At 40.7% G+C, this 13,959-nt stretch overlaps 1 protein-coding gene across 1 annotated transcript in view; it reads right to left on the reverse strand.

Moving 5' to 3' along the window:
• nell2a (neural EGFL like 2a) overlaps positions 1-13,959 on the reverse strand; it is a 61,288-nt gene that overhangs the window by 19,407 nt on the left and 27,922 nt on the right. The window contains exons 14-15 of the mRNA XM_076301084.1: positions 7,680-7,802; positions 4,329-4,424 (exon numbers count right to left, since the gene is read on the reverse strand). Coding sequence (XP_076157199.1) covers positions 4,329-4,424; positions 7,680-7,802 — 219 coding nt within the window. The remainder of the gene's footprint in view (positions 1-4,328; positions 4,425-7,679; positions 7,803-13,959) is intronic.

Consider the following 13,959-nt stretch of genomic DNA (forward strand, 5'->3'; position numbering starts at 1 on the left):
TACTTTGAACTGACCAGCCTGGCCTGACCATGCCATGAAGGAGACACATGGAAGGTACAGGCCCGGAGCTGCCATGCATGACCAGACCAGCCCCCAGCCCCTGGGACTGACATTCCATAGCATCAGAGCAGAGGAACCACAACTACACAGCCTAACCATGCCCAGCGTTCAAGCCAAACATTCTAGAATCATGCTAGGGGTAGGTTGCCTTAATGTGGGAAATGTTTTGCTTTTCGAACTTATGTAGTAGGCTATATAAGGCAACACATTAAATCCACAGCATTCATTAGATTGGGGAAGAGCCACAACCACTGAAGCTTAGGTGTCCCACATCAGACAGTGTCCCCCATTAGGATAATTTACCATACTGTATGTTCTGGTGGCTGAATGAAATAAAGGGGTGAGCCCAATAAAGTGAGATGTATCTTACTCAGAACAAATGATACAGTACAAGTAAAAAACACTTGACTAACCAAACACTAAATATTTATCTAACTATCGCTGTCTCTAAATGAAACTGATCTTTCTTATTAAGAAGTTCTTAGAGAGAACCTATGAAAGCAAATGCTGCAGAAAAAAAACAATCAAAGTTTTTCCCCATCAAAGGTAAATTGTCTGCTTGGCAACCAATTCAGCAACTCAGTCACACTCCACTGCATTAGACCCACACTGCTGAAGTGATCTCGCCTGCATAGTATGTAAAATCAATTGAGAACTGTCAGCCCTTCCTGAAACATATTTCTGAAAGGGACAAGGAAATTGACAAAGCGCTAGCAGAATTGAAAATCACTCTCTCATATTTAGGGGGCATGTATTCCATTTAAAATGTTATTTACAGCTGATTTGAGAAAGCATATGCATATTTCATTTTCATGATTTAATTTACTACAGATGTGCTTTGGTTAAAATACTTATTTGAAAATATCCCAGGTTTACTTTCACAAAGCCACACCTTTCAACCAATCAACCAGTTTTTGATGTTGATAATGTGATAATCTTATCTGTATCTTGTGAGAACAGGTGTGTGTACTCTACCAACTGTCCACTAAAGGAGGAGTGCATTGAGACACTTTTTAAAGTCATATTACGCTGGTCTTGCAGGCATCCCCCTGCCATTCTTGGGAGACTACTATGGTTGATTATGGAAGGAATAAGGAACATGCAAGACTGGGAGAGTGAGAAGAGATGAGTCATTTTTTTAGGTTTAACTTCATGATTGTGGCTGTGTGTGTGTGTATGTGTGTTTACCTTCATGACAATTTTCAGTTGAATATGAGTATGGACTATGTGCATAATAGTTAATATAAAGTAGGAAAGTTAAGATAGCGTGTGTGTGTGTGTGTGTGTGTGTGTGTGCATATGTGTAGCCTAAGCATGCATTGTGTAGCCCTCTTGGTGTGGGAGTTGGTGTCGCTTTACAACAACACTAGATGAATTGGAATCCATCTTGATATTAGCTGCTGGGAGGGCAATGAAAAATAGCTTGTGCCTGGGGGCACGCATCGCAGTAGTTTTCTATAATTCTGTGATTACTTATGAGCACACAGCTCCTCCAGTGCCTCACTCAACCTATTTATCAGTCCACAGACAAGCACAATCACATTGAAAACAAACATCCTCAACTCATCTGGTTTGATCTCAGCAAACAAATCCTTCACAACAAACAATCCAACAAAAAAGAGGTTTCTCGCATTTTGATATTTTTTTAAAAAAAAAAGCCACCCAGAGTTCATAACTGTGTAAGAGAGACGGATGGGTGAGCTCAATGTTATGGGTGCCGTTGTGAAGAAAAGCAATTGAGTTTCAATCAGGCAGCATACAGGGCTGCCTCTCAAAGGTCCTTTGTGTTTAATCAATAGGTGCACGCATGAGTAGGATGTTTTGGCTAGGCAGGATGGTAAGTAGACTGATTTCCATTCGCCCTCTCTAGTGAGTGGCCTGCCTCACACAATTATCAGTGCAGAGTAGACTCTAATTTTGGTGAAGAAAAACAATCGGAGAGGTAAGTAGCATTTTAATGCTTAAAAATCCCTCAGCAGAAGGAGTGTTATATTTCAAGATCTGATGCAATCACCCCCTGTGATTATTTTCATTCTTGATTAAAATGCCACTGTGACTCAAGTTCTAATTCAAAACCCAATACAGCATGGCTGAAAAACAACTTAATTATGTGCAGTCGATGAAAAATGTGAATTTGAATTGAACTCTGAATGTGGTGGCTTTGCAGCCAAAAGGCAAAACCAGGTGATGAATGTGAGAAAAATAGTCCTCAAGTGGTAGCACAGATTTTTTTTTTTAAATGGCTTGCACTACAAGATTTTATAGTGCTATCTGAGATCACAAATTCCACTACAGCCTGTGAACATCTAAGATAAGATTAAATTAGCAAAGACTGGAATATCACATAGTAACATGGCTTCAACATGGCATGAAATAGCACTTCAAATCATTAAACTCATGTTCAACTCTGATTGGTTTTTAGCTTATGCAGTATCATCAATACATTTCCACACAATGCATTAAACAACTGAGTTACAGCAAAATAAAACTTTTGCGTGCTTAACTCATTAAACACATCTATCACGCCATGTCTGCTAGTAACATAAATGACGAACACGTGTAAAACACTCACCGGAGAAAACTCATACAAGTAAGTAAACTCCTTGTCGTAATTTCGACCATTTGCTGTTATTCCTTCCTTAGAAGTAGGTTTGGTGGGAAAACCCCTTTTAACTAGCTCTTCAATGTTATTTTTAACTTTTCTTCTCAGTGTGGAAAATCTAAATATGGCTTCAGCTCACTATCGTTCTGCTGTCCTTCTGCTTTTTGCGATTTCTGTCTTCTTCTCTAAGAATCAGTGTAGCAGTTTCCCCTCTATGCAGCGCCACCACTCAGTGTTCAGGCCAAACACAGTTATGTCAAGTTGTCATGACAATATCATGCCAAGGAAAGTATTCATGACACAATTATAATGGTGTCATGACAATCAATTATTCCGGCCCACCACTTCACAAACCTAGAAGATGAGTCAAGTCAAACACAGTTATATGTCAATTTTGCATTTCTTTCTTGGCTAATGTCAAGTTGTCATGACAACGGTTTACATTCTCTTGGCTAATGTCAAGTTGTCATGACAGAGACACCCTCAAATAATGTCATCTTGGCTAATGTCAAGTCGTCATGACAATATTGTAAACAGGTTACATTTTCTTGGCTAATGTCAAGTTGTCATGACAAAGACCCATCAAATAATGTCATCTTGGCTAATGTCAAGTTGTCATAATGATGACACCCAAACAATGTCAACTTGACATTCCAAAAACCGAATGACACATTATGACAACAGTCATAAACATCAATAATATGTCATTAATGTGCATGACATGTGTCATGTCATTCTTATGACGGTTACATGTCACCCTTGTGTAGACCCCTTCAAATAAAGTGTTACCAAACAACCTTTAGTGTATTTGGAAATCAACATCTAGATAATATTTGGTGTTTTCACCAGACACTGACAAATCAACATGAACCTAGAGTTGGCTGTGGGGAGAAGGATGTTGCACAAGCTGCTCAACATTGCCTAACAAAAACACTACAGACTCCCTAGAGGAGGTCATTCCTCCCCACCATAATGGCTACCAACAATAATTCCCGCTGTGCCAGGAAAGGAGTATGTGTATCAATGCACAATATACATACACACACACACATATATATATATATATATATATATATATATATATATATACAGTATATACTGCATAATTGCAAAAGGGTTCTCCAATGTTTTCTCAGTTAGCCTTTTTATCAACAGATTAGTAAACAGAATGTGCCTTTGTAATATTGGATGAATTGTTGCTGATAATGAGCAATGTACAGTAGATATTGCATTAAAGATCAGCCATTTCTTTCTGCAACAGTCGAGAACCCTTTTGCAATTATGTAAGCACATAACGTAATCTGAAAACTGCTGCCCTAAAAAAAAGACAATGCAACTGATCTTAGCTGGTATTCTGTCTATAATGGAGTGGAATGGAGATTTCTAAGTGACCCCAAACGTTTGAGTGGTAGTATACACACACACACACACACACACACACACACACACACACACACACACACACACACACACACACACACACACACACATTGTAGTTCTGTGCTGCTGTCATACTGGAATTTTCCTTTGCAGATGAAGTACTCTGTCTGTCTGTCTGTTGAAGACAAACAACCTTTTGGCTCCCTCGGCTCAGAGGAAGCAAATTCTCTAGAAAGATTGAAAGAGAAAAATGAGATGGTGGTAAAGAAAGCTTCCCCGGTCTTACCTTTTTCACACTTTTTTCCGGTGAAGCCTTGCTGGCAAATGCAGGCGTTGGGAGAGACACACGTTCCTCCATTTTGACACAAGCCGTCACAAAGAGCTGTGGGTCAAACAAAGAGGCAAGTACTGCTCACTCAGCTGCATTGTTTACGTGATGGAAAGCCTGTACATTCATTATTCAAATGTTCCTTATTTTAATTAACGCTATAAATCATTATAGCTTATGGCCCTGGCATTGTGCTTTTATCGAAAGTCAATATTTTTAGCACACCAGAGAGATGGCAGAGAAGTAAATGAGTGTATTAAACCACTTTTCCTTCCTTCCTAGGCTTTAAGTATCAGGAGCAGAGCACCAGCAAAGAACTTACTGGTGTATTATATACCTAATAGCATGCAAAATATAAGACATATACACCAACAGCATACAGTAAATGTACAGAGTCCTAGGGGAAGGGTATGAACTTAAACAGCATGCAAAGATGAAAATATTTATCAACCAATAAAATGATACACTATTTCTTCATCCATATTTTTATTGACACACCAAAAGCAGAAAAATAAGAACTATGCATCATACAATCCGTATTATGGAAACGTTATCCTTGTCTGCAGGACCCAAACTTTTCCAGTATTAAAGGTTTAGTGAGGTTCAACTTATGGTCAAATATATGTATTGACTTATGGCTGCCGTTAAAAAGTGCAGAGGACTATTCCTCACCCAGACTATTATTTTAGTACATCAAGACACCCCGAAGGCTATTATTCTGCTTATTCCACAGTTACCACAGATAGCAACTAGATGTACTGCAGAGCGGTACAAAATATGACCGCCGCCCAGTCCAGCACATTTTTTCCACAAAAATAAGTCACGCTTGTCAAATTGTGTTTCCTACATTTCCTTTTTTGTGTGTTTGTAATTGAGTGTGTACAAAGTGTGTGGTTGTTTTTGTGTATATGTGTTTTGTGTGTGTTTTTTGTGTGTGCGTGCGTGCGTGCGTGCGTGTGTGCATGTACTGTAGGTGTGTTTGTATGGGTGCATGTGTGTGTGTGTGTATGTGTGTTTATGTTTGTGTGCGTGTTTGTGCATGTCGTGTGTGTGCATGTATGTGTAGTGTGTGTGTGTTTACGTGTCTTTGTGTGTGTGTGTGTGTGTGTGTGTGTGTGTGTTTACTGTATGTGTGTGTCTTTATGTATGTGTACATAAATAAAGCAAATCAGGGAACCACCTACTCTTTGCGATAAGTGCCATGGGATCTTTAACAACCATGGTGAGTCAGGACCTCAATTTAACATTCATGCAAAGGAAAACTTCTGCAGTACAGTGTCACTGCAATAGGACATTGGGATTGATATTTGTTTGGTGGCTTTTGGCCACAGGGAAGATTGCCACCTACACCACTTCCAATAGGAACCTACTCTTCCAAGGAGGTTTCTTATCCAAGTACTAACCAAAACATGATTAGTTCATAGATTTCACATGTAAAATACATTTTATACAACCCCACCCCCATCTTGCCTGTTCATAATTCTGAGAAATTCTTGAATTGTGTGCATGTGTGCGTGTACGTGTTTATGTGTGTGTGTGTGTGTGTGTGTGTGTGTGTGTGTGCGTGCATGTGCCTGTGTGTGTGCATGTGCATGCATGCGTACATATTAGGGGTGTAAAGATTAACCGATACGTATCGGTATCCGTTTTTAACGTGTAAGATACGGCTACATCGATATGTTAATCCCCGTATCGGAATAAAACTGAAATGAACCGGTCGTTATATCGATTTACTTGTTACGAATCGGTTCACAACCTTTTCTGCTCACTCAGACTCTCATTTACGTTGCAAGCAGCGCGTTCATCCCACTTCCTGTTTTGAAACTACACGTGGCACGGATTTGTGGGTAATGAAGTTCGTTTTGGGCTACACTCATTGCCCAAAGTTGTCAAAGGACTTCATTATCCATACATCTACTGCAACTTAAGCACGTGACAACTCGCACTCGGTCGTTTCTTTGACAGTTTTTACTCTTTTGTTATATGTGCATATGGAATGAGCCCTGGAGGCAAACATACGCAAAAAATTGTTCATCCTAGGCCCTACGGTTCTCAAGATATTCACAGAAAACTCTGTTGGTGTACGGTCACTAAATGTACACATAAATTAATTTATTGTGTGGCCCCCCATGAACGAAAATCCACGAAACTTGGCATGCATTCAGAGGGTGTCATAATGATCCTACACTTTCAATTTCATGCAGTTATGACCATGTCAGCCAGAGATATTGTGATTACAACACCTAATTTTTTGCTTTTTAATTTTTAACTAGGTGGCGCTATACATGAATTGAGTGGTAATGGGATGGGTTGACATGGCCCCTTAAGACTAACATACAAAAAAAGGTGGTCCTCCTAGGCCCTACGGTTCTCGAGATATTCACAGAAAACTGTGTCCGCCCTACCCTCCTTTCGGGGGGTCCAGTCCAGCGGGGGGGCTACAGATCAAAACGAAAAACAATGGTTCCATGTTATCCTTGTGGGGCTACATGCCCACCAAGTTTCGTGCACCCCGGTCTTTCAGTGAAATTTGGCCATGCGAAAAAGAAAAAAAAAAGAAAAAGAAAAAATCTGACTAAACCTATATGACCGCCACTTCGCTGCGCGGTGGTCATAATAACTTCTCAGCCACACATTGCTTCAATGACTCTTTTGAATTTTTAGTACCAGTCCAGCTGAGCACTGGGAACCCATTTTTGTCTTTTTGGTGAAGGTAACTTATGAGTATGTCATGCTCAACATATTCATCTTTTAAAGTGTGGAAAAAATGGGCCTTCCTTTTGCACAAGCTACTTTGTAACACTCAGAGCAATAGGTGATGAGAGTTCTTTGCATAATGCCTATGTAAGACCTTATAACATCTGGCTCCAGCACTATATACACTGTTGATACAGCTTTATGTTTTGGTCATAATAACTTCTCAGCCACACATTACTTCAATGACTCTTTTGAATTTGTAGTACCAGTCCAGCTGAGCACTGGCAACCCATTTTTGTCTTTTTGGTGAAGGTAACTTATGAGTATGTCATGCTCAACATATTCATCTTTTAAAGTGTGGAAAAAATGGGCCTTCATTTTGCACAAGCTACTTTGTAACACTCAGAGCAATAGGTGATGAGAGTTCTTTGCATAATGCCTATGTAAGACCTTATAACATCTGGCTCCAGCACTATATACACTGTTGATACAGCTTTATGTTTTGAGCACACCACAGAGACTACTACATGGACACACATACCAGCTGGCATACGATGATATACATTCCCCAGAGACACATACATATACATATACATATATGGAGGCCCCTACCTCTGCAGACAGTGCCGTTGCCAGTGTAACCAGGCTTGCAGGAGCAGCTATGCCCTCCCACAGTGTTGAAGCAGAGCGCGTTCTCGTCGCAGTTGTGGAGACCAGTTGCACATTCATCATGCTCTAAAAGAGAGGGGGAGAGAAGAGAGATGCTGATGCAGGCACCGCAACAACTCCCCAACTCCCTCCAATTCTTTTAAGGCAATGATTGGGTTGGGATGTCTCCAAACAGGTAACCACACAAAATAAATACATCTGAGCATGACAAATAATTCCATGTAACAAGTGCAAACAACTTAATCTCCAACAAGAATTCATCTACATATCCCTCTTAAAAGAAAAACAGATAAATAAAAAAGAAGAACACATGTAATGAATAAGAAATCACTATAATCTAAAATCCAATCCATACAAAAGACTTTAAATATCCACCCACCAACAAAAATAAAAGCTCAACTGTAGGCGTCCCACACTCAGAGCAAGAAATTAAAACTTGCGAATGTAGCTTATAATTACTACTATCACTAAGAGATCAGAGATCACTGAAGTTTTTTCCTTTTTATCTCATCTTCTTTCTTGAGTTGAACATTTAACCACTTCTTTTTATAGGCCATAAATACTGTTTCTGTGGAATAAGAATGTGAGATCAGCCACTAACCACAGGCACCTCACCACCCAGGCTGCCATTAAAAAACATCTCTCTTTGCGGGACGCTGTTGAATGTTCTGCACTTCCACTCGAGTTATTTTGGTACAAACGTGTTTTGAAGAGGAGTCAGGCAGACACAGAGGTGGGTGACACATAAAGAAGCCTACTGAGGGTGAATCATCAGCATCCCAACAGCAGTGATCTCATCTGAATATCCTCAGGTGTACAAGCAAATAAAAAAAAGAAAGAAAGAAACAGAACGTCTTCTTCTTCCTTCTCCACACGGAGTCCAAACACTCTGGAAAATAAATTGCCCTCCACTGTCTGCCTATGCTACAAAACAGAACTGTAGTTGCATTGAATGATATAGTTTGTTTTTTTTTGACAGCAATAGCTGCCTTATTTTAGGATACAGCGGGGAAAATAAGTATTGAAGACGTCAACATTTTTTTCAGTAAGTATACTTCCAATGAGGCTATTTGCATGAAATTTTCACCAGACATTAGTATTAACTCCGATAATCCACCCATATAACAAAAAAAAACATTAAAGTCCATAGGTAGAGTTATGTGTAATAAAGTGGAATGACACAGCAAAAAAAGTATTGAACACGCCTGCTGAAATTTCTTAAATACTTTGTGGAAAAGCCTTTATTCGTAATGACAGCTTCAAGGCATTTCCTGTATGACGAAACTAATCAGTCACAGTATTCTGGTGTGATTTTGGCCCATTCTTTAAAACAGATAGTCCTTTAATATTGAAGATTCCAGGGGTCCCTCTTGTGAATCCTGATCTTTAGTTAACTTCCAAAACTGTTCAATTGGATTGAAGTCAGGGCCTTGATTTCCTTTCTCTGAGACCAATTGAGAGTTTCCTTTGCTGAATGGTTTGGATCATTGTCCTGCTGGAAGGTCTAGCCATGTATCATCCTCATCATCCTGGTGGATGTAAAGATTCTCCCGGAACAAAATGACTCCATTCATCATTCCTTCAACTGTATGAAGTCTGCCAGTACCATGAGATGAAAAACAGCCCACACCATGATGCCACCACCTCCAAACCTCACTGTTGGTAGGGTATTTTTAGGGTGATGCACAGTGCAATTTCTCCTCCAAATATAGTGTGTAGTATGACATCCGAAAAGTTCAATTTTGCTCTCGCCTGACCAGAATACATTCTCTCAGTATTTCATAGGATTGTCCAAATGTTGTGTAGCAAACTTTCAACGAGCTTTGACATGTTTTTCTTCAGCAATAGAGTCATGCGGGATGAGCGTGCATAGAGGCCATGGAGGTGGAGTGCATTACCTATGATTTTCTCTGTAACAATTGTACCTGCTGCCTCCAAATCTTTCTGCAGCTTTCTCAGAGTGGTCCTTGGCTCTTAGGCTACTCTTCTGACTATCCTTCTGACTTCCTGGTCAGAAATCTTGCAAGGAGATCCTGTGCATGGCCAGTTGATGATGTTCCTTCCACTTGCAAATAATGGCTCCAATACTGCTTGCTGGATGATTCTGAAGTTTTGAAGTGCATCTGTAACCAGTTCCATTGATATGTTTTGCAACAATAAGGTTGCAAAGATCTTGGGAGAGCTCTTTGCTTTTACCCATCATGAAATGTTTCTTGTGTGACACCTTGCTAACAAAAAACCTTTTTATAGCCCACCAGTATGTACTAACCCAGCTTATATCAATTTGTACAGATAGGAGGGATCATTTCTCTAACTACTTATAGATTCCAGTTTGTTCCTTGCCATTCTTTGCGTTTGTGTACTGCTTTTTCTTAGCGTGTTCAATACTTTTTCCCTGTGCCATTCCACTTTTTTACTCATAACACTACTTTTAGACATTAATGTTTGGATTTTTATATATGTGTGGATTACCTAAGTTAATACTAATGTCCAGTGAACATTTCATGCGAATAGCCTCACTGGAAGAATACATACTGAAAAAAATGTTGACGTGTTCAATACTTATTTTCCCCGCTGTATACTGTATGTATACACAGTACATGCATACATACAGTACATACGTTTATGGTATACCTACGCCTAGGACACTGTGACATACTGTATGGAAGGACTGCACCAGTTAAATGATTATGTCAGTATTCATATTAGCACATTATCACTCTTGTCATTGACCACATCAAATGGAAATGCATGGGTGTGGGTGCATGTTTGGAAGGCGCAGTTACATCCATATCCGCATGGCGTGATAAGGCAGGAACAGGTTCATTTCCATTTTATAAAACCGTGGCATGCCATATTCGGAGAGTACAGTGACTCATCTAAATTGTGAGTGACACTTGGGTGATCGCTTCTGAACATGAGGTGCATTTGACGGGACAGAGAAGGCATTTACAATTACTTTATGGCAGCCTCCTCACACGCCATTCACTGGTTTGCATTAAAACAGTCTTCAAAACCCCTTCCATCACCCAGCCATGAAATGGAACAGAAATGAAATGTCGCCCAAGGAAGGGGGAAAAAAAAGAGAGTAGCCCAAGGTCACATCTGCTCACGCCTGTGGGACCTGAACTTAGCGTGCCGTCAGTCTGAAAAATCGACAGGATGGCAGAATCGTCTCTGCATGACAAGGACTCATCCCGCCAATCAAATGTGGGCCCCATGCTCCAACTCCCCTCACTGCTGTCGCTCATGCTCCAGACAGATAAACAATCAATTATGTACAGGCAGTCGCCAGGGACAACCGGGTTGTGTGTGTGTGTGTGTGTGCTCCCCTCCAACTGTTGGAAGGAGCAGCAGGCTGTGGGCTGCGGTGCATTGTGTGCCTGTGTTTGCACGTGGACAAGAATGGAAACGAAGCATCAATACATCCGAGTGCCTGTGGCGGACAGGAGCATTTAGAATGCAGCTCGTGGGACGCCACACACGTGGAAATGGGCACTCGATCAATGGCAAACCTGTGTGCCTCTTTTTCTGCACCTGGGGAGAGTTAAGGACGCGCAAACATAAGACCTAAATCTTCAGCAATTCCCTTTGTTTGTTTTGACCAATCCAATCTCCAATTTGCTTTATGTAAATAAAAAATCCCTTCCCTTCCATTTTCAGTTTTGCACTTTCTTCAGTCACTTCTACCTGCCATTAGAATCCAGCTAAATTGAGGTGTGGCTTACTGTATAGACGTGCTTTGTCTCACAAAACCAAAACCTTCTGTTTTCTCCTCTATCAGCGTCTTCCTTGTTCCGTACCTTGCTTACGATTCCTTTTGAATAAAAGTGTCTGTCAAATGAATTAATCACAATGTAAGCTAGTGTTCTGGAGTTGCCATGCTCTCTCTCCGAGAGATGGCTCTTTAATCTAGACAGCCTAGCCGCCGCGGCAACCACCGCTCTTCCGCCTCCCCTTGGCAGAGGCTGGGTGGCTCTGCTATCACCAGATTAAAGTGGCGCCACACACCTCAGGACAGGCCTTTTAATAACATTCAAAGGGGCCACGCACCCAGCACCCTACCTTTCAAGGATTAGACGTTAATCTCTGCGAGCAGAGGGCACCCTAGGCTCTTCTTTACAGAAAAGGGGGGAGATCTTGACCTTCATGTTCAAGGGGAAACTCGTGCTTGGGTGTTAGGGCCATTTTTTTTTTGCGATGGAGAGCGGTGGACGATAGCTGCACCCTATTCATCCACTGCCATATAAAGAGAAAAGCTGCATGATCACACTAATAATACTCAAAGCCGAGGTTGCTTCTCACAACAAACACGAGGTTGCATCATGCTGTGTGCTTTTAATCTCTGGGAAAGAAAGATGTTTGGTAAGGATGATGAAACTGTAATCACAGAATAGAAGTGTTTTATCTCTAAAGCAAACATGAGCTTTTCTTACATTTAAGAGGCATCTATACTGCAGTGGCCAATACAGCAAGGGCTGTATTGAGCAATCATCTTCCCAGTGTCATCATTTTGTAGCTGGAGGTGAATGTGAAAAGCCCGACCTTCACTCTTCAATTTTACTGAGGTCATATTAACCTGCTCCAACTATCATGTCACCTGCAGATACAGTCCTGGTCACAAATGGTTGGGTAAATCAAAGCATTATCAATATAACTATATTATCTATGTCACCTGGGAGAACAAACTGCTGCAGTCTGCAATCTACCACTAATTGCTTTGATCCCAGGGGATGAAAAGATCGCTGCAATTCATCAGAAGTTGGTGTCTTAATACATACTTGGATAATACATCACTGGTTCTATCTTTTATAGAGCTTTCCCGCAATTTACCTGGAACTACTCTGGGAAATGGTTGATCCCTTTGGATTGCCGTCCAAACCAAACAGATGTCCATTCCTCATTAATTACTGTACCTGAGGCCACAGAGCTCTGCGCATCCATGTAAATGAGGAGCCTTCCTGAATTTAAACAAGCTTCCGGAAGCAGGAGCTATTTACCAGCTCCCTTTCACATGGCTAGAAAACCTGGGACTGTTATAAAGAGCTTCTAAACAGGCTGAATAATCCCAGGAGTATGGGTTCCATCCAATTAAAAGTTGGCTAGAGCCTAAAATGGTTCTCCCATATAGAGGAAAATCTTCCGATTTAGCCATCCTGTTGGCAGACTGCAAGAGCACCCCCCCCCCCCCCACACACACACACACACACACTTCCGATTGAATGGCCAAGACAAAGTAATGTCCCAACTGCTGCGTCCCAACTTCCAGTATGTGGACTAGGAAAGAGAGAGGTTTTTTGTGCTAAACTGGTGTGTAGAGAGGACTGCAGACACATATTGAGGTCTTGAAAACAAAACTCTAAAGCATTGCAATCAAAGACTAGCGCTAGCAAAGCAAAAGCAAAAAAATAACCCCAAACTCTCTAATTTGTCTGAGAAAATGGAAAGTAATTTCAACCAGATTTCACATCTTCAAAGAAACTCATTGTCAGTATTACAATGAATGTGCATAATGTTCCTGTCATGTCATGACTATGAGCAGTGACTAGATCTAATGTAGAACATATTTCCAAATGAAATTGGATGATTATTGAACATACTGTGACAAGAGAGTCCTTCAGTAGACTCCAATGCCCAGAAAGGGCAGACTTGGTGAGCTAAGGAACATGAGCAATAACTGCTCCTTGTTTCCAATGGACAAGTCTGATTGGTGTTTTGTGACAGTACATTGGGTGTGACGAAACACTTGTCCTTTTTGCCTTATCAATCTGAAAAAATATCAAATACCTTTGATACTTCATGTATATTCCTTTTCTGTTATTGCATGTACTCTATATGCCTCGTTTGCTACAGCTAGTAGTATACCAATTTGGCCTACTTCTGGCAACTTTACAGGCACCCAATTGACCCGATACTTGATACAGTTAAAAAAGAAAGTCCACTGTTTTCATCCAAACACATAGCCACTTCTCTCTGCTTTGTGCTTTGAGATGTTTCAAAGAGATTCAGAAGTTGAAAAGAGAGGCAGTATGGGTTTGTATCCACACTGCAACAACTCTCTGTGGCATCACAGTCCAAGCTCCAAAGCTCCAAAACAATTAAAAAAGTTTCCTTTTCTCAGTGTTCTTTTGAAGATTCTCTTTACCACTCCTCGCTTATTTGAAATAATCAGCACCTTGAGCTAATACGACATCACTACTGAATGGAAAAAAAAACGTATACT

This window comes from Alosa pseudoharengus, unplaced genomic scaffold (assembly GCF_046254945.1).
Source record: "Alosa pseudoharengus isolate Yale_2024_CS ecotype anadromous, Long Island Sound unplaced genomic scaffold, YU_APseudo_1.1 YU_APseudo_1.1_scf_10, whole genome shotgun sequence".
Taxonomy (NCBI): Eukaryota; Metazoa; Chordata; class Actinopteri; order Clupeiformes; family Clupeidae; genus Alosa; species Alosa pseudoharengus.